Source organism: Leopardus geoffroyi, chromosome A2 (assembly GCF_018350155.1).
Source record: "Leopardus geoffroyi isolate Oge1 chromosome A2, O.geoffroyi_Oge1_pat1.0, whole genome shotgun sequence".
NCBI lineage: Eukaryota > Metazoa > Chordata > Mammalia > Carnivora > Felidae > Leopardus > Leopardus geoffroyi.
This window is the reverse complement of record NC_059331.1, coordinates 14,122,617-14,143,247: the sequence shown is the minus strand read 5'-3', so window position 1 is coordinate 14,143,247 and position 20,631 is coordinate 14,122,617. Positions and strand designations below refer to the sequence as shown.

General features: G+C 56.0%; 1 protein-coding gene across 3 annotated transcripts; it reads left to right on the top strand.

Annotated features, from left to right (window-relative positions):
• The first annotated feature begins 11,865 nt into the window (after nucleotides 1-11,865).
• HOMER3 (homer scaffold protein 3) lies at nucleotides 11,866-20,037 on the top strand. 3 transcript variants are annotated; one of them, XM_045496738.1, is made up of 10 exons: nucleotides 11,866-11,979; nucleotides 13,711-13,792; nucleotides 13,873-14,029; nucleotides 14,277-14,408; nucleotides 15,844-15,951; nucleotides 17,044-17,165; nucleotides 17,690-17,846; nucleotides 18,174-18,284; nucleotides 18,380-18,466; nucleotides 19,568-20,037. In XM_045496738.1, exons 2-10 carry the CDS (start codon nucleotides 13,779-13,781, stop codon nucleotides 19,757-19,759), a joined length of 1,080 nt encoding a protein of 359 aa, XP_045352694.1. In that variant the 5' UTR covers nucleotides 11,866-11,979; nucleotides 13,711-13,778; the 3' UTR covers nucleotides 19,760-20,037. The 3 variants fall into 3 exon arrangements, with proteins under 3 accessions (XP_045352694.1, XP_045352695.1, XP_045352696.1); XM_045496739.1 differs by lacking the exon at nucleotides 11,866-11,979 and adding an exon at nucleotides 12,505-12,661; XM_045496740.1 differs by lacking the exon at nucleotides 11,866-11,979 and adding an exon at nucleotides 12,693-12,997.
• The last annotated feature ends 594 nt before the right edge of the window (nucleotides 20,038-20,631 follow it).

Genomic DNA, 20,631 nt, shown 5'->3' with positions numbered 1-20,631 from the left:
TGTCAGCTTTGGCGAGAGTCTTAACTGCCTCTTTGCCTCAGTTTACTCACTGACAGTGGGCTGTTGAGAGGGGCGAACTTGGAGGATGCGGGTTGGACGCTCAGCATACAGCCGGTTCTGGAGAAGTGTTTGGGGTTGTTGATTCAGTTGGTCCAGGAGGGGAGACGCAGAAAAGAGGCTGTGGTTGAAGGGGGCTGGCTGAAGGAAAAGCCAGTGGGTTGGGGTCCCAGGGCGGCACTGAACCTCAGTTTCTTAATCTGCAAAATGGGCCTGTGAGGTTGTGGTGAGGCCAAAGGGGAATCACCCATGGGGGCTTGGTGACAGCACAGGGTAGGTGCTTTAGAAATGAGCGTTTTCCCTCTGGTAGTATCAGTGACAGCCACCCCCAGTTTGTCACCTCCCACGACACCTTCTTTCCCTTACCTTGGGGAGCCACTCTTTGGAAGAGTTGCAGGCCACCTCCCACACTCTGTGTGGGTAAATGCACACAATTCCTTTGCCCTCCAGCGGTTTATACGGATAGAAGTTGAGGGGAATACACAGGCGGGGGGTGGGGGGTAGGAACTGTGTGTTGCACCTCCCGCCCCTGGAGCCCCACACTTCACCCTGCCGGTTGCCTTTTTCTGGGTGGATTTTGTTTTCCTTTCCTGGCTCTGATCCCGCTCTCTGCTGTATATCGTGCCCGGCCTTTTTGGTGGACAGGACAGCCAACAATCGGGTTGTGACTATCGTTCCGTAAGCTTTCATTTACTCAACCCGTCTTTACTGAGGACCTACTGTGTGCCCAGCAAGGCTAGCAAATGAATGAATAAAGAAATGAATGAAACAATGCCGGGGAGTAACGGGAGTTATGAAGACAATAAGAGGACAAATGGAAAGTGCTAGAAGATATATGGGGGGAGAGGTTGGGGAGTCTCTGGAGGAGGTGGCATTTGAGCAGAGTTGGGGGGACGCCAGGTTGGCACCTCTGATTTTTTTTTTTTTTTGAGATAAAATTCACATTATATAAAACTAACCACTGGGGAACCTGGGTGGCTCAGTCGGTTAAGCATCTGACTTCGGCTCAGGTCATGATCTCGCGGTTCGTGGGTTCGAACCCCTCATCGGGCTCTGTGCTGAACAGCTCGGAGCCTGGAGCCTGCTTCAGATTCTGTGTCTCCCTCTCTCTCTGCCCCTCTCCCGCTCATGCTCTGTCTTTATCTCAAAAAAATAAATAAACACTAAAAAAAAAAAAACACCAAAACAAAACACCTAACCACTTTCAAGTATATAATTCTGTGGCATTTAGTGCATTCACAGTGTCATGCAACCGCCACCTCTGATTCAAGAACATTTTTATTCCCCGCAAAGAAAACTCTGTACCTATTAAGCAGTCACTCCGCACTCCCTCCTTCGGAGTCTCTGATTTTAACCCACATCGTGCAAAGCAAACGTCTCTAATATTGATTTGCAAATGTCAGATGTTCAAGGAAATGGACACACACACACTCATTGCTGCTGGGAACAGACTGAAATATGGGGTACATGATATGGAAGTCAGTGTGGCCCTAAATATCCATCAAAAGTCTTCAAATTATGATTCCACTTTTTTTTTTAACGTTTATTTATTTTTGAGACAGAGAGAGACAGAGCATGAATGGGGGAGGGGCAGAGAGAGAGGGAGACACAGAATCCGAAACAGGCTCCAGGCTCTGAGCCATCAGCCCAGAGCCCGACGCGGGGCTCGAACTCGCGGACCGCGAGATCATGACCTGAGCTGAAGTCGGACGCTCAACCGACTGAGCCACCCAGGCGCCCCTAGATTTCACTTTTAAGGCTGTCCCCCAAAAGCCACCTGGGTGGCCCAGTGGGTTAAGCGGCTGACTCTTGGTTTCGGCTCAGGTCGTGATCTCACAGTTCCTGAGCTCAAACCCCACACTGGGCTCTGTGCTGACAGTGTGGAGCCTGTTTAGGAATCTCTCTCTCACCCGCTCTCTGCCCCTCCCACATGCTCTCTCTCTCTTTCCCTTTGTCTCTCAAAATAAATAAATAAACTTTAAAAACAATAAAGCTTTTAAAAAGGCGATTCCCAAGAAGGGTCCCTGTAGCAAAGCAACCTAGGAGCACCTGGGTGGCTCAGTTGGTTGAGCTTCTGACTTGGCCCAGGTCATGGCCCAGGTCATGATCTCATGGTTCATGAGTTCGAGTCCCACAGTGGGCTCACTGCTCTCAGTGCAGAGCCTGCTTGGGATCCTCTGTTCGCTCTCTCTCTCTACCCCTCCCCGGCTTGCACTCTCTCCAAAATAAACGTTTAAAAAATTTTTTTAATGTTTATTTATTTATTTATTTTAAATTTTTTTAACGTTTATTTATTTTTGAGACAGAGAGAGACAGAGCATGAATGGGGGAGGGGCAGAGAGAGAGGAAGACACAGAATCTGAAACAGGCTCCAGGCTCTGAGCAGTCAGCACAGAGCCGGATGCGGGGCTCGAACTCATGGACTGTGAGATCGTGACCTGAGCCAAAGTCGGACGCCCAACTGACCGAGCCACCCAGGTGCCCCAATGTTTATTTATTTTTGAGAGAGAGAGAGAGAGAGAGAGAGACAGAGTGTGAGCAGGGGAGGAGCAGAGAGAGGGAGGGAGACACAGAATCCGAAGCAGGCTCCAGGCTCCTAGCCATCAGCACAGAGCCTGATGAGGGGCTCGAACTCACGGGCCGTGAGATCATGACCTGAGCCGAAGGCGGATGCTTAACTGAGCCACACAGGCGCCCCTGGGCATTGATTTTATTCTAAAATTTTCATTCACTCCACAGATATTTAGGGAGCACCTGGTGTGTGCCAACCCATGCCAAGGGCAGGGACCGCGTCTGAGTTTCGTTTCTTTTGCCAGTGGGTTTTTAACTTGCCAGTGAGCATCAGGCACATCATAAGTGCATAATAAAAATTCTTCAGGAAATTAAATGCTACGACGAGGGAGCTATTTAGATTATTTACATTATGTCTGTGTTTTCTGAAACCGTTTTTCCACCGAGCAAAAATTATTTCGGCGCTCAGGAAAGAAAACATGTAAAGAGGCTTCTGTTAGAAAACGTACACGTTGTGTCCCATGCCCTCCCTGACCCCCCAACATGTCCTCCTGTCTTCCCAGCCACCCTTCCTTTCCTCCAGCCTGGCTCCTCCTGGCTTCTCACCAAGAGTGGGGCCTGGAGCAGGTCTGGGAAAATGTGCCAATTAAGATGAGACGGAGAGGGGCGCCTGGGTGGCTCAGTCGGTTGAGCGTCCGGCTTCGGCTCAGGTCATGATCTCACAGTTCGTGGGTTCAAGCCCCGCGTCGGGCTCTGTGCTGACGGCTAGGAGCCTGGAGCCTGCTTCGGATTCTGTGTCGCCCTCTCCCTCTGCCCCTCCCCGAACTGTGCTGTCTCTCTCTCTCTCTCTCAAAACTTAATAAACATAAAAAAAAAAAAAAAGATGAGATGGAGAGATTTCCAGATGGAGGAACTGAGGCTCAGAGAGGTACAGTAACCTACCCAATGTCACACAGTGCGTAAGTTTCAGGGGAAGCTGTCTACTCTCAGAGCTCCTTCTGTGTCCCTTAAAACGGTTGCAGGCCAAGCCTGATTCTTTCCTTCCCTGTGGCCCTGTGGTTGTGCCTCCATGACAGCCCACGTGGAGGCCTGTCTGATTTCTCAACAAGCTTCAGGCAGAAATCAGTGCACTTCTCCTCAGTACCCACCTCACACTGGTATCGCTGGGCCCCCGAGAAGCCTCAGTCCCAGGCCCTCGAAGAGCCCCAGTCTGGGGAGGCCAAGTCAGACACATTCGCTCTCAGCTCCACTGAGTCAAGCAAGAGCCGGGTGCTCTGTCTGAAGAGTCCGGAGGGCTGCCTGGAGGAGGGGACACAGAGTCGGGGCTTGATGAATGAGTGTGCTAGACTGAGAAGTGGGAGGATAGCTGCACAGATGCATGGATGGGGAAGCTGGAGGCGAATCATGGATGATGCCTGCATCTGTGGGAGGGCGGGCAGGTGGGGGGATGGGTGGTCATGAGATCATGACCTGGGCCATGACCTGGGCCAAGTCAGAAGCTCAACCAACTGAGCCACCCCGGTGCTCCTAGTTGCTTGCTACAGGGACCCTTTTTGGGAATCGCCTTTTTTTTTTTTTTTTTTTTTAATTTTTTTTTTTTCAACGTTTATTTATTTTTGGGACAGAGAGAGACACAGCACGAACCGGGGAGGGGCAGAGAGAGAGGGAGACACAGAATCGGAAACAGGCTCCAGGCTCTGAGCCATCAGCCCAGAGCCCGACGCGGGGCTCGAACTCCCGGACCGCGAGATCGTGACCTGGCTGAAGTCGGACGCTTAACCGACTGCGCCACCCAGGCGCCCCGGGAATCGCCTTTTTAAAAGCTTTATTGTTTTTAAAGTTTATTTATGAGTGGGAGGGCGGGTGGTGAATGGGTGAATGGGTGGCTGGGTGGGTGGGCAGATGGACAAGTAGGTTTGGGAGTGGAGAGGAGGAGCTCGGCTTTGGACTTCTACACTCTGTCAGCACCCCACCACCTTCCTCCCGGAGGCCCCAGTGTAGAATGTCATGGTGGGGGGGGGCACAGAGCTGCCTACATTGCAGCCCCGTCCATCTCCAACCTGGCCCCTGCAAGTGCCTCTGGAAGGGCCAGCCCCTTCACCCACATGACTCTCTGCTCTCGAACCGGCCTGATGGTGCTCAACACCACAGAGGCCATGGCAGGGCGCTACGACCGCCAGCTGGTGGAGGGCACCGGCGGGTGTGACTCAACAGGTCCCCGTGGCCAGCCGCACCCTGTCTTGGATGCAGACACGACTGCAGTTTCCCAGCCGGGCTCAGAGGTGCCCCCAGGACCGGCCAGCCCCCTGGGGCAACCCCTGGGAGCGGCTATTCTCCAAGGTCTGTATGTCCGGGTTTGCCTTTCCGTCCCTCATCCTTCTCACCTAGAGCTGAGTGTGGGGTCATGTGCTCCCGGGCACCCCCGGCCCCTGATTGCAGCCTGGACATACTGTCTTCCCCTGTGTATGCAGTTGGTGCCCAACGTGTGCTCTTTTACCCTTCCCTCAGTGGTCTTCCTCCCCCAGCCGGGCGGAGGGGGGGGGGGGCAGCAGGTTCCTCTGTGACCTCCTTTGGGGCTGCTCAGGGAAGCAGATGTTTCCGTCTACTCAAAGGCCTGGGATTGTAGCGATACATCCAGGGCCAGCATCAGAGCTAATGTGTGGGAGAGAAAGGAAAGCTGGACAAGGCGGAAAGAGGGTTATTGAGATGGACTTCCTCCCTGAGGCCCTGGGAGATATAAACTCAGAGCCTGTGGACATCCCAAAGAAATGATGATAATGCTAATAACAGTGTCATTTGTTTATCAAGCACAGCCCAGGATACCTTCTGCATTGTGATAATAGAGAAGGCAAGTATTAAAATCAGTCTGTCAAAAGCCTCCCGTGGCTCTCCAGTGCTCCAAGTATAAAGCCCATACTCTCTGCTGGGGCCCATAGGGCCCCTTGTGACCCAGCCTATGGGTCTGCCTATCCATATGCCCTTCCCACCCCCCTAGGTTCCCCCCAACTCACCCTGTTCCAGTCACATCCACCTCCTTGATGATGATGCTCCAAGGAGCTGAGCACATTCCCACCTCAGGGCCTTTGCACGTGCTGTTCCCCTGAATCACTACCGCATCAGAGTAACCTTCACTGACCACCCATCTTTGCTTGTTGCTTTGGCTGTTTTTCTTTCCTTTGCAAAATGCTGTCAGTAGTCATTCTACTTACAGGGCACCTGGGTGGCTCAGTTGGTTAAGTGTCTGACTTCGGCTCTCACAGTTCACGAGTTTGAGCCCCGCACCGACAGCATGGAGCCTGCTTGGGATTCTTGCTCTCCCTTCTCTCTCTCTCTCTCTCTCTCTCTCTGCCCCTCCCCCGCTCACACTTTCTCGCTCTCAAAATAAATAAACGTTAAGGAAAAAACAAAATGGGGCGCCTGGGTGGCTCGGTCAGTAAAGCAGCCAACTTTGGCTCAGGTCATGATCCCACAGCTTGTGGTTTCGAGCCCTGTGTCGGGCTCTGTACTGACAGCTCAGAGCGGGGAGCCTGCTTCGGATTCTGTGTCTCCTTCTCTCTCTGCTCCTCCCCTGCTCATGCTCTGTCTGTCTCTCTCAAAAATAAACAAACATTAAAATAAATAAATAAGAATAAAATAAAATAAAAATAAGCATGAGTTAACAGATGAAGAACCCCCATCTTACGGAGAAGGAAATCCCCAGAGAGGCTCCCCCTGCATCCATGGAGACGGACGGTCAGACCCCTGGAGTCTGAGCCCAGACTGTACCAAATCTACTTTCAGGCAAGTAAATGCCTTCTTCCCCCTCCCTATGGGTAAATAAGCTTCCAAAAGCTACAGAGAACAGGGTTTGGTCTCTCAGACCTGGGCTTGAGGCCAAGCTTTTCCACTTGGCCAGTTTTTAATTGGGGAAGCCCCCTGAGCCTCAGTTTTCCTTTTCCATAAAAATGGAGTTAAAGGCAGGGCCATGGAGATTCCTCCTCCCCCAGGGTCTCTTTGAGCCTTCCCACACTGGACAACAATTGGGGCCCTGAGAGGCCTTGCGCTGGGCCAGGACTCTAAGGAGCCCCCAGTCTGCATCCGGGACGGAGCCGGATACAGACACTCCCGGTTGGGGCAGTGGAGGGCATCTGGGAAGGCTTCCTGAAGGAGAGGGTGTTAGAGCTGACATTTCCAGTCATAGGTGGGGCTGAGTGTGAAGGCTCAGTGGTGGGGTTAAGGGTAAAGGTCCAGAGACGGGGCTCAGCTGCTTGGCCAATGGCAATTGGGAGCCAGATTCTCCCACTGAAGCCTCCAGCAGAGCCAGAGAAGCTATGGGAGCAGGAAAGTGAGCAATGCATCCAGTTAAGGGGATCCCTGCAGTGGAGGCTGGGACGGGCTGGTTTGGGGCCCACCCAGAGGGGCACATGCTGATTCTCACCTATGCCTAGCGACCAGGAATGGCCTCCCCTAGCAGACTGAGGGAGGAGGCTGCGGCATCTGAGTCACCGGGTTCCTGTAAGAACATTTGGCCCCATGTGGGCTGTCACCAATCGGGAACACGGCCCCCGGAGCCCCTCCGTGTTGCCTTCCCCGCGGCTTCCCGCTCTCTGTTCCCACAGCTGTTCCTTTAAGGCCACAGAAGGAGAGTAGGAGGAGAGGGCAGGCAGAGAGGAGGGCATGTAGGAATTTGGGAGCTCGGGGGAAGGGAGCTTCCCTGACTAACGGTCCAGCGTGTCCTGGGGCTGTCTGAGCCTCAAGACTCTGTCTCAGATAAGAAAACTGAGGCTCAAAGAAAGGGAGGGTCTGTCCCCATTCTCTACATATACAGATACCAGATTCTCTCTCAAGAGCTGAAACCTGGCCTGGAGCCTGCAATGTAAATCTGATCATGTCCCTTCCTCTCTGTCTCCAAACTCCCCCATGGCTCCCCGGTACCCTTGGCGTGAAACCCACACACCACATCACCGCTTATGAGATCTTACCTGGCTCCTGTGACCTCCTTCGCCTTCAGTGACCCCTACTCTCTTCCTATTCACTCCTCTCTGGACCCTCACTGTTCCTCCAGCATACTCAGCCCATCCCCACCTCAGGGCCTTTGCATATGCTGTGCCCTCTGCCCAGAGTACTCTTTGTGAATTATTATCCCCATCTGATCCGTCAGGAAAGGTGCAAAGAGAGGAGCTCACATGCTCAGTAACATGCATCAAATTGGTGGAAGTCAGAATTTGCACTCAGGCCCATCTGACTACCTACTCAAGCCCTGTCCCACCAGTGGGACATTTAAGACAGGCCTCCAAACCAGTGCACCATGGATCTGGATGATTCTCAGCCCCTCTAGGTCTTGCTGCCTCCAGCTAGGTACCAAAGACCCTGAGGCCTCGGACCCAAACCCCGCTGCTCAGGGAGCTCCTGGGCCAACCTGACCCCTAAGTCTCCGAGCGTCCCTACTGATGTGGCCGCAATTTTTCCGCCCCACTTTCTGCCCTTCACACAGAAGGATGGCAGAGTCTTCAAGGACGACACAGCCAAAAATAATCGGGCCCCGACCTACCTCCCAGAAGTGGGGCAGCCCCGCCCAGCCACCTGGCACCGCGGAGGTAATTAGTGCATGTGGCAAATGAGGGTAATTAGGTCTGTGGGAACCAAACCGCAGACCCAGGTTTGGAGTCTGGAGGGGGCTCAAGTGTTGCCCACCCCCACCCCCAACCCTCCCAGGTCCTGGGAGCTCAAGTCCATAACCCAGTGTCAGACCCCCTCCCCTTAGCCCTTCCATGCCTTCCTGGAGGCGGCTTGTTTAATGGATTTACTTTGTCCTTGTGCATAAGTTGAGTTGGATCTGAATTTAAGGTGGGATCACTTTAAAGTGATGAAAAATCACCAACATTGAGTCACCAAACTCTCCTACGCCATGACCCCCATGCTGGGAGATGCCAAGCCCAAGAGAAGCTTCAGCCCCGCCCTTGAGGTACCTTCAGGCTGGGGGAGTCAGAGCTGGACACAGGCACCCCTAGTCCATAGGGATCAGGGTTGGCTCAGAAGGAGGGAGTGTGTTGGGGAAGGTCCAGAGGGAGACATGGAAGGGCTTCTCAGAGAAGAGGGCATTGGAGGTGGGACTTTGAGGGACGAATAGGAGCTTTTCAGGAGGATAAGTTCTGGTGGCTGGCCCAACTGGCCACGGCTGGGGGAATGGGGAGAAAGAGGAGGAGTGTGGCTGGGGGAGCATAGAAGGGTCCCAGAGATAAAGATTTAGAAATCATCATGCCATTGGACCTCCTTCTGTCCTTGAAAGCTCATGCCTCGTTGGGATTCTTCAACCCCTGAAAGAAAATCTTAAGAATTTGGCTCAGGATCAAAAACCACATGCCCAGACGGCCAAGAATAAATATAATGTTTTGTAACAACCAGCATCTGTTAAGCTCCTGGGGTCATGCCCTTTGCACACAAAGACTTGTGGGGTCCTTACAGGAAACTTCAGAAGTGAGTACCATTTTTATGCCCATTTTATAGATGGAGTAACTAAGGCACAGAGAGGGAAAATGTCTTCTTTAAGGCCACACTGCTGGTAAGAGGCAGGGCTGAGATGCACTCCCTGGTCACGTGACTCTGGAGACCATCAAGGATCAATACTGGGGTTTGGGGAGCCTCTCCTCCTTGAAGCATTTAAAGAGTTCCTGCTTCAGGTCAGTCCTGCTCTAGGTGCCGGGATAGAACCACAGAAGAGGTGGCTAGGAACCAAATCATGTCATAAACGGATCGAAGTGGCCACTGTCCTCCATACCATGAGATTGGGCATGTGGCTTTGGGGAAGGGTGACAGACTTCCCCTGATCTGGTGGGACAGGAACCCTCCAGGGAAGAGAGACAATTTAGCTTTGGTCCAAAGGTGGGTCCGATTTAACTAGGCAGAGGCCAGAGACTAACCCAGAAGAGCCACTCTGCAAATGCAGCTTCTCTAGAGCCAAATAAACTTGTTCTACTCTCTGCTTGGTCCCCTCTGTGACAGGCAGTTCACTTTCTGATATCCTCCCTCAGCACCAAGGGAAAGCTGTCGCTCATAATCAGTCACCCTGGGGTGGTGGCCTCTGCCCACACTGTAAGGACATCTCCAGGCAGAAGAGGTCTCGGGCTGGGGTAGAGGTGGCAGCTTGGGGCAGTCTATACCCAGGGGAGAATGAGGAGCTTCTATCTTCAGGTCAGGGCTGCTCAAGGTGAGCCCCAGCCCAACCCCTCCCGGAAGCCTGAGGGGGGCCTGGGAAGTGATTCAACCCCCACTCTCTCTCATGTCGTTGCCTTCTGCCCACACAAGGGGTAAAGTCTACCTGGGCCCCTCTCCTGGCCGCCCCCACAGAGTGGCCACATGGCCGTGGCCCTGCAGCCGGCCAGCACTCGGCACACCCTGAGTGGCTTCCAGAAGCCTTGGCCGTGTCGGCACCTTTCCCAGTTACTTAATTTTTTTTTTTTTTTTTTTTTTTTTGGGTAATAAGGAAAAGTCACTCTTTGCACAGAACAGACGGTATTTTCTTTGTTCCCCACAATGTTCAAAGCGTTTTGTGGCTTCAGGCCTGAAAGCAAAGCCAAATCCTTTGCTTGTGCAGATGCCTTGTGAAGTTAGAAGCAGCTGGGGAAACTGAGGCCGCAGGCTCCGTTTCCCTGGCATTGGTGAGCAGTTCCTCTCATACTGGCTGAGGCTGAGGCTCCAGGATGGGCCAGCCCTCCCCAAAATGCCCAGATCTGGTCATGACCCAAGTAATAAACAGGTAGTACAGGTCAGGGGTCGCACAGAAAGTGATAGGGGCATAGCGCAGAACACAGCGAGATCCCCTTCCAAGCCCAAGACAGAGAAGTTTCCAGGCGGAGAGGGGGCAGTGGTGCTGAGCCTGGAAGGACAAGGCGGAGTATATGCCTGCAGAAAGCTGGAAGGATCCGGTTGGGCAAAGACCTGAAGCGAAATAAACCCTGATCTTGGCCTGGGAATAAGTCTCCGGAAACGACATGACCAGGAATTCAACCTAAAAGTAATTTGAAGATAGCTACCAGCCTAGATGTAGGATTCTTGTCAGGGAAACAGAAATAAAGGAACAGAGAAAGGAGACGGGACGAAGAAGGTGAAAAACAAAACTTGTGAGGTGGTCGGCAAGCTCAAACATGAGGTTCAGGCAGCTCTCTGCCCATGGATCCCGGTCCCCCTGCTTTAATAAAATCGCCTTTTTTTTGCACCGAAAACATAAGACAAAACAAAACATGAGGTTCAGAACTTTAGGGAACTGTGGGCCTTGGTTCTGAGGAGCTGCCGTGCCTCTGTCCATGAACCCAATGGCACTGTGTGACTTTGGAGGAGTCCAGAGAAAGGGCAGCCACAGGATTGACCAGCGGGCCCCACAGGCGGACTTGGGCCTGGGGAGGCTGAGCCTGGCTCCGCTCCAGAAGGACCCTCTCCTGGCAAGTGCACGAAGGGCTCCTTCTGACCCAGGCCCGAGGACCTCCAGGGGATTCACTCATTCGGTGGCAACCAGGCCCCAATGTTCCCTCTGCCCTAGGTTCTGGGACCCTATAGCATAGCAGTACTGATAATCTAACCATGGCTGGCACTGTTAAGCCATCCTCTTGAGGGAGACCAGGTGGACAGAAGCCCGTCCCCAACTGGGGATCAGAGCTGGGTGGGAAGTCAAGCAAGAAGGATTCTGAACGGTGCACCCCTGATCAAGCCTCATTAAGTGCCTGCTGTTTGTCTCTCTCTCTCAGCCTCTTCCAGCTCTCCCTGCCTGTTTCTCTTTCATTTCCTGGTAACACCTACTGAGCACCTACTGTGTACAGGCACCCACCTCTGTGCGGTAGAGAGGCCCCTGCCCCTGGATCCCTGTCAAGTGGAGAGGGAATCCCATCAAAAGCAGAAGATCATGACCTCAGGTAGTGAGAAACGTGGGCAGCAGTGACCTGGAGGGTCAAGGCCACCCCTGCCGGGACGATGAAGCCACACGCTCCTTCTGTCTCCTGTGTCTCTCCCCGGTCTTTCTATCTCTGGGTCTGGGTCTCTGTCCCCATCCCCACCCCCTGTCCCTCTTCCCCGTCCTTAACCCCTTCCCCGCCGGTCCTCTCCCTCCTTCCTCCTAGCTTCCGCCCCTCCCTCTCCCCCTCCCCCCCCCCCCGCCGCGGAGGGCCGGCAGGGGGCGCTGCGGGGCAGCCTCGGAGGCCCGGGGAGGCGGGGCGGGCGGCGGCCGCGTCGGGACCGGCCGCGATGGGACCGGAGGCGGCGCGGGCGGCGGCGGAGGCGCAGACAAAGGCGCGGGCGGTGCGGAGGGCGGCGCGGAGGGCGGCGCGGAGGGCGCGGGCCCCGAAGCCAGCAAGCGAACGGGGCGCCCGGCTGCGGGGAGTCGGCGCCGCGGGGCAGCACCCGACTCGCGCCCGGACACTCGCGGGGCGCCGAGCCCGCAGGGTGAGCCCGGCTGTCCGAGCCTGCGTCGGGGACGCGGGGGCCCGCGAGGTTCTAGGGCCGGGGGAGGGCGCGGGGGTCCCTGAAGTTCCGGACACGGAGGCTGGGTGCGGCTCGGGGAGCCCCGAAGTTCCAGGGCTTGAGAGGGCGCAGGGGCCCCGAAGTTCCGGAGTCGGGGTCGAAGAGGGCACCGTGCGAGGGGTTCCCAAAGTTCCGGACCCGGCGTTGGAGGAGACTGCGGTGTCCCCGACGTTCCGGGCCTGGGAGAGGGAGGCGGCACGAGGGGATCCCGAAATTCCGGACCCGAGGCTGGAGGGGTGGCAGGGAATCCCCGAAATTTAGCAGTCGGAGGTGGCGCGAGGGATCCCCGAAGTTCTGGGGCTGGCGTTGGAGGAGGCGGAGAATGTGTCCCCGAAGTTCTGGACCCGGAGTTGGGGGGCGTTGCGCCCGTCTCGGAAGTTCCCTGGTCGAGGGTGGCGCTTCCCGAAGTTGGGGCGCGCATTGGGCGCCCCGCTTCTGACGCGGGTGGGAACTGCTTCCTTACTGAATATCAGGCCCCCCGGACTGGGACGCATGGGGTGGGGCTTCGCCCCCACACGCGATTGGGGATCCTGGGCACCGGGCGGGGTCGGGGCCTCCTTCGGGAGCCCCGCGGCCGGAGGCGTCTGAGGCACATGACTAGTTGGTGAGTAACTTTCCCCAAAGCTGCAAGTCTCGGCAGGACTGTCAGGGCCGGAAGGGCCTGTGTTCCTGGGACCCCTGCACCCTGGAACGCTGCTTCGACCCAGGACCCGCTCCCAGCCCCGGCCAGAGCTGCCGCCCCTCCCCCACCCAGGGGCTCCGGTTTCAGACCCTGTGACCGGGGCAGCAGCTGCCCAGGACAGGGTGGGGGGGCATCCCTCCTCTGACCAAGGAGGCCGCTCCCCTGCGGCCTCCCTTCCCCCACTTTGCCACCTCCTTCTGCCAGGTCCCTCCTGGATCCTCCACAGATCCCCCTGGTACAGGTTTTGGGGGCACAGAGGTGAGGGTCGGGAATTCTCCAGGGCAACTGTTCCTGGTTTCTGTGGGGTTGTGGCTAGAGGAACCAAGAGAGGCTGGGGAGCCCCCTCTCCCAATCCTGGGTCCCACCCAGCCCTGCCTGCATGGATGGTATTGGGGTTGAGTGGTCATGGGCCATCTGGCACCAGAGGAAACTTGTTTGGCTACATCTTATCTTTTTAACTAGGCTGGGAGCTACCTGGGGGTTTGGACTTTGACTCCAAGATGTGCCTCTGCCCTAGAGTGGAAGCCGAGGTGTCTCTCTGTGGGTTCGGTGGGGGACTGGTCTCCCACTAGGCACCTGGTGATGCCCTGCATTTTGATAGAGAGCCTGGTTTGGAGAGTGATGAGTGAATGTGGCAGAAAATCTCAAGCGGGAGTTGGCCTTGGCCCTTCTCTACCCAGCCCCAAGATTGAGGGGGTTTCTCTGGGACTTCAGTACCTAGCATGCTGAGAAGTTTACACTGGACTCTCAGGGGCCACCTGGCTCCTCTTAGAGAGCCATCTCCTGCTCAAGGTGTTGTGAGAGCTTCCTCCAGGGCCGTTTTGCTCTGGGTGATCTGCTGATTCTCTCACCTTTTTGACTGAGGTTCTATGAATGGTGTATGTATTTGGTGGTGCTTCCTGAGGTTGGACCCGCTTGGTTTCCCTAAGCCTGTCCTGGGGAGACACTCACAAGCCCCCTGTCCCCCACAGAGGCTGAAACCACACCTCCTGCCATCCTTCTGGCTGCCTCTTGGAGCCCACCCAGCCCAGCCTGACCAATGTCCACAGCCAGGTGAGTCCCTGCCTCCGCAGCTTGGCCCTGAGTCCCCCCCGGGGATGCCCAGCCCTGCTGAGAACACTCTCCCCATGCAGGGAGCAGCCCATCTTCAGCACAAGGGCGCACGTGTTCCAGATTGACCCGGCCACCAAGCGGAACTGGATCCCAGCGGGCAAGCACGCGCTCACTGTCTCCTACTTCTATGATGCCACCCGCAATGTCTACCGAATCATCAGCATTGGGGGTGCCAAGGTCCTGGCAGGGCCTGGGTGGGGTGGCAGGCCCAAGGGGTCTCAGCAACAGGCCTGGGTTTGGTCGTTGCCTTGCCGCGTGCCTGGTGGCTGGGGTTGGGGAGGAGCCCTGGATCAGTCTCCCTCCCGAAATGGCTCAGACCAAGGATCTCTGAGGAGCTAAGACAAAGTGATCCACTGGGGGTTTCCTATTCATTATTATCGTCAGTCTCATCAACCTTGAACTTTGCTTCCCCACCTCTCCCCAGGCCATCATCAACAGCACTGTCACCCCCAACATGACCTTTACCAAAACCTCCCAGAAGTTTGGACAGTGGGCAGACAGTCGTGCCAACACTGTCTATGGCCTTGGCTTTGCTTCTGAGCAGCATCTGACCCAGGTGGGCTGGTAGGATGACACGGTGGGAGGGATGGAACTGGGCCTATGTCTTCTGGGTATACTGGGGCCCCTGGAGGTACTGGGTTTCCAGTCTTCCCAGCTGTAGAATGGGTATCAGAAAAAGCCAGAAGTCCCTTCCTGGTTCCCTGGCTCATGTCTCAGCTCTGCTGGCCACTTGTTCCAATTTTGGACACACCCTACCCTTCTCTGGGTGCCTGGGATGGGCTAAGAGTTCCCTCACACACCCTAGCCCTACCTTCTTCATTGCCTCCCTCCACCCTCTGCTGTCTCTAGGCTTCAGTATTGTCTCATCCATTGTTTCCCTGGATGGTTAGTGCTTTCTGATTCCTAATGAGATCGTGAGGATTTTCTTCTCTTCTAGAAGCTTTAATTTTCCTTTCAAATTTAGGTCTTGAATTAATTTCTGTGGGTGGTATAAGGTAGGAGTATTTTTTCCCACTGAGTATTCAGTTGCTCTTAGACTGTTTTTTGAAAAGATCATCCCCCTTCCCTCCCCCCACCCCCCACCGCAATGAATTGCACTGGCCCCTTTGCCCCAATCGGGTGACTGCGTGTATGTAAATATTTTCTTTAAAGAATGTATTGTCACACGAAGGAAATTGATTTTAAAATGAAAAACAGTGAGTGTGTCCTACCCCAACTGGAAAACTGGTGTATAAGTGGTAAATGTAAACATAAGTACAGTGAAAATGAGAATAGGGTGATTTACTTGCCCACTGGCTACAGGTGCCTCTAAGAGGCTCTGAGCCCAAGACCTGCTTTCTCTTTGTTATAAAAAGATATTCACAAGTGTCCCAGGCATTCCAGACAGCACTCACCTGAGGCTCTCCTTGCTGAAATAAGCCTGACTGAGAGGAAAAGGGGATCGATCCCTTTTTCAAGGTGCCTCAATGTAATACACTTCCGTGAACATCCCACCCTCCACCATGATACTCAATCTGATCACTGGGGACATTTTCTTTTTTTTTTTTTTTTTTTTTTTTAATTTTTTTTTTTTTTTTTCAACGTTCATTTATTTTTGGGACAGAGAGAGACACAGCATGAACGGGGGAGGGGCAGAGAGAGAGGGAGACACAGAATCAGAAACAGGCTCCAGGCTCTGAGCCATCAGCCCAGAGCCCAACGCGGGGCTCGAACTCACGGACCGCGAGATCGTGACCTGGCTGAAGTCGGACGCTTAACCGACTGCGCCACCCAGGCGCCCCTACTGGGGACATTTTCTAAGCCTTCTTACCACTCTTCTAGTTCATGAGATGAACTAGTTCATGAGATGCTCCTGAAGTCGCCTCCATAGTGACACGGCTGGTGCTGGGGGTGGGGGGTGAGGGTGACCTAATGGGGCTCTGGGAGAGGGGGCTGGGTTTTCTTTGATTGTTTGTTCTGCCTTCCCCCCCCCTCCCCCACCCCCACCCCAGTTTGCTGAGAAGTTCCAGGAAGTAAAGGAAGCAGCGAGGCTGGCAAGGGAGAAATCTCAGGATGGCGGGGAGCTCACCAGTCCAGCCCTGGGACTCACTTCCCACCAGGTCAGCACTCCTTGTCCCATGCCTGCCAGTCACTCAACTGCTATTGAGGGTCCAGTTGCTGCGCGCGTGCCCAAGACCATATGCTCACAGATTGTGTAAAGCTAGACCTGTAGCAGAAGCCTTGGAGGAAAAGTGGCAGGAGCGCATTCTGGACGGCTGGCCTAGCCTTAGATCAGGGGAGGCCTAGAAACCAGCTTGGGGCACCTGGGTGGCTCAGTCGGTTGAGTGTCTGACTGCAGCTCAGGTCATGATCTCAGGGTTCGCAAGTTCAAACCCCTCGTCAGGCTTGCTGCTGTCGCACAGAGCCTGCTTTGGATCCTCTGTCCCCCTCTCTCTCTGCTCCTCCCCCACTCGCACTCTCTATCAAAAATAAACATTAAGGAAGGAAGGAAGGGAGGGAGGGGGGAGGGAGGAAGGAAGGAAGGAAGGAAGGAAGGAAGGAAGGAAGGAAGGAAGGAAGAGAAAGAAATCAGCTTAGATGGCAGAGTAAAAACCTGACGGTTGAAATGGCTAAGTAGAGTAAAAAAATTGTCCCTGGGGCACTTTCCCCTATTAATTGATTCAGCATGATCTACTGACCACCTACTGTGTGGGAAAGAGGGTTAGGGAGTTGAAAAAGTAGGCTGGTCCCTGCCCTCAGGGCTCATGGTCCAGGCTGGGAGGGGGATTTATAATGAATTCAGCCTAGTAGAAGGCTTCCTGTCAGAATCTTAAAAGCATGTTGAAATTTGGCCCCAGGGAAGGGCATTGCTGTGAAGGAATAGCACAGAGATTTCACATTGCCCCCACCCCCTTGCAGATTTTGAATATCTCAGTGGGTTTATTTAGACCAGCAGGCATCAAGTGCGCTCCTGGGAGCTTGGTGAGAGCCCAGGCAGGCAAGGTGGGGGTACAGTGCTCAGAACTCTGGTCCAGGGACCATGGGGAGCCAGAGAGGGTGGAAGAGGAGAGGAGGGGCGCGCTCCCATCCCAGTGCTGGAAAGGACCCCTGTCCTCAGTCACAACCCCAGTAACATCAGCCCTGACCTGACTGGTCCTTGGCTGAAGCCACCCCCCCCCCCAGTGTGACCCCGTTTCTGCCCACGCGTTTAGGTGCCCCCAAGTCCTCTCGTCAGCGCCAACGGCCCCGGCGACGAGAAACTGTTCCGTAGCCAGAGCGCGGACGTCCCCGGCCCCGCAGAGCGCGAGCGGCTCAAGAAGATGCTGTCCGAGGGGTGAGGGGGTAGGGCCGGGCATAGGGCGTGGCAGGACTACTGGCACGGAGAGGGACTTCTCTGAAGTCGAAGGGCGGCGGGATCTGTGTACCCAAGGCCGGGGTAAGGAGAGGCGGCTGACTCCGATCCTGCCCCTTCTGGAGCCGACCTCGCCCCTGGAACGCGCTCCCGCTTTGGCCACGCCCTCTCGGGGCGGACCCTGCCCCTACCTCGCCGGCTCCTCGGGGCTAACCCTGCCTCTTTTACGCCTCCCCGGCCAAATTCTAACCCCCCGGGTGCCTCCCCACCCTCACCCCGTTCTGCGCACACCCCGATGGGCTGACCCCGCTCCCCATTCCGTCTGTCTCCCTGAGCCGACACGAGGCACCTACTTTCACCTCGCCCCCGACGAGATCACGCTACCCCGCGAAGTCCCCACCCACGGCCCCGCCCCCCAGCACCGCCCCGCCTCCGGCACCGTCCTGCCCTGCCCCCAAACGCAGCGCTGCCCAGCCTCGCCCCAGCCAACCCTCGCGTCCCTGCAGCTCCGTGGGCGAGGTGCAGTGGGAGGCCGAGTTCTTCGCGCTGCAGGACAGCAACAACAAGTTGGCGGGCGCCCTGCGAGAAGCCAACGCCGCCGCCGCCCAGTGGAGGCAGCAGCTGGAGGCCCAGCGTGCAGAGGCCGAAAGGCTGCGGCAGCGGGTGAGGGGACCCCTCCCTCCCAGAGACGCTCAGTGGCCCCCCCCCCCCCCCGGCAACTGTGGAGCCCCTGCCTCCGTCCTGGGTTCACTGACTGGATGTGTGATCTCAAGGCTGTTCCCCTGAGCCTCAGTTTCTTGTTCTGTAGTACGGGTTTGAGATCATGTCACTCTTTGTCAAACCCTGAAGTCCTGCCTGCTTCAAGTTGGTAGCCTGAATCAGAGGGGATGAGTACCTAGTCACAGGTGTGCCTGAGCAAGGGGCAGATTCCCCGGGGGTCAGGAGAGCGCAGGCTGGGGGTCTCAGGGGCTGACATGCCTGTCCACACAGGTAGCAGAGCTGGAGGCCCAGGCAGCCGCGGAGCCACCCTCAGTCAGTGAGAAGGAAGGGCCAGGCCAGTCACTGGAGCAGCTGGAGGCGCTAGTGCAAACCAAGGACCAGGTGAGGGCTGAGTGCGTGTCCCTGGGCTTCACCTTCCCTGACCCCTCACGAGGGAGCCAGGAACCCCGGAAGAGACCCTGGGAACTCTTCTCTAGGAGATCCAGACACTGAAGAGTCAGACCGGTGGGCCCCGCGACGCCCTGGACGCCACCGAGCGCGAGGAGACGCAGCAGAAGGTGCAGGTGTGTGTCGTTGCGGGGGGACTGGGGGTGGGGAGGGGTGCCTGTCGAGAGCCAGCCAGCCCCCGGGGGTGGGACAGACCTGGGATCTTTCCTTCCCGATGGGTCCTGGGCAGCTATGTGCCTCCCCGAGCCTGTTTGTTCACCCGTAGGTGGGATCGGGAGGACAGTTACCTAAGGTTGTGAAGGACTGGGACGACCAGGTGCATGGAAAGCCTCAGTTGCAGCCAGTGTTTTGGAAAGGATGATCATCGGCACGGTTTTTCACATTCTTTCATTCAACAAGCCGTTTTTGAGTCCCTGCTGAATTCCCATGCTTGACCCCATCAAGTCCTCACACATCCCCAGCCTGAGATCGGGAGACTGCATTTGAACCCAAGTCTGACTAGCCTGGCTTTTTTTTTTTTTTTAATGTTCATTTATTTTTGAGAGAAAGAGTGCATGAGAGAGTTTGGGGGAGGGGAGAGAGAGGGAGACAGGATTCGAAGCAGGCTGCTGGCTGACAGCAGGGAGCCTGATGTGGGGCTGGAATTCACAAACCCTGAGATGATGACCTGAGCCGAAGTTGGATGCTTAACGGAGCCACCCAGGCGCCCTGGCCTGGCTTTCATTGAAGACTTCATCTGAGAAATGTTCACGGGACACGTTCTGAGTCCCGCAGGTGAAGATGTCAAAGGCTCTAGTGACCCAGAAGAGAGAAGTTGGGGAAATGCTCCCTCTTGCCTCCTGGGCAGAGTGCACGGCATGTGCAAAGACCCTGAGGTGGGGAGACGCTCAACATAGTCAAGGACCCACAAGGAAGCCAGCGGGGCTGAGTTGGAATGAATAAGGAGAGGAAGGAGGGGAGTGGAGTTTGTTCCCAGCCTAATGGGGTCACAGGAGGGTTTTGAGAAGAGGGATGTGATCAGTTCCATGACATTCAGATTGGCCAAGGGCCCACGGAGTGTCTTGGGCAGAAGCTGCAGGGAGGATAAGAGACTAAGGCATGGCATGGCCCAGAGTGGGGTCTGATGGGATGACACTCAGAGGCTGGATGCCCCAGGCAGGGCTGGTGACCCTTAAGGCTTGTTGGGGCCTCAAATCCTGCCTATCCTCTCCCTGCAGGACCTGGAGACCCGCAACGCCGAGCTGGAGCACCAGCTGCGGGCAACGGAGCGCAGCTTGGAAGAGGCGCGGGCCGAGCGGGAACGGGCACGGGCTGAGGTGGGCCGGGCCGCACAGCTGCTGGACGTCAGGCTGTTTGAGCTGAGCGAGCTGCGGGAGGGCCTAGCCCGCCTGGCAGAGGGCACGCCCTGAACCTGGCTGCAGGGTCTGCGTGGGAGCCGGGGCCTGCAGGCGCTGGTTTTATACGCAGGATTCCCGCCTGGGGCACGAGCCGGGCCGCAGGCGGCACAGTGGGCCGTTCACCCTGGCAGGGACTGGGGGCCTAACTCAGCCCGGGGAGGGCCTGGCCGTAATGCCTCAGCTGGCCCTGGCCGCTCGCAGCTCAGGGGCTGTTTTGGGGCTTTTCGTTGTGTAGAATTTCTAGAATCCCCAGGGCGCGTGCTGGTGCCCACATTACATTTCTAAGAGTGGCTGTGCCTGTGTGTGTTGTGTGGGCACCCAAGCATCTAACCGCCGTCCCTGGACCCCTCTACCTGCTTCCTCTGCGATGCACCTCAGCCGCCTTCAGGCTTTGTAGGGCTTAGTAAACCACTTGCCGGTGAGGAGAGGGAGTTTCAGAGCCTGGCGAGCATGCCCAGGCCACACAGCCAGGAGCCTGGCTCTGCCCAGCATAGCTGTCCCTACCTACCCCGGGCTCAACTCACGTCTGGACCGGTTTGCCCTCAGGTGGCCCTTGGTTAAGCACCACCCCCCCTTTACTCTGGCTAGAAACCCCCAAATCCCACCAGGTGAGCAGATAGAGAAGCTCCTAGAACATGGTAGTGTTCACTACACATGGGAGTCATTTCACTGAACCTGATGGCTGTGTTTGGAGAGGGGTGCCATTGGTGTGCCCATTTTCCAGATGAGGGAACTGAGGTTCAGAGAGGGCTTCTCAAACCCAGGGTCACCTGGCCAGAATGGCCAGCACTGCAGTTCAAAGCTTTGGGCCTGGCCCGATGGGAATGGAGAACTGGGGGTGTGGTGGGGGCGACATGATGTTCTAGGGGACTTGGGAAGCACCA

Excerpts from the sequence above, each read along its gene's own strand:
- HOMER3 (XM_045496738.1), top strand. Across the intron at positions 17,166-17,689 it reads AAGAAGATGCTGTCCGAGGG|CTCCGTGGGCGAGGTGCAGT; the intron begins GTGAGGGGGTAG and ends GCGTCCCTGCAG. Across the intron at positions 18,285-18,379 it reads TAGTGCAAACCAAGGACCAG|GAGATCCAGACACTGAAGAG; the intron begins GTGAGGGCTGAG and ends ACTCTTCTCTAG.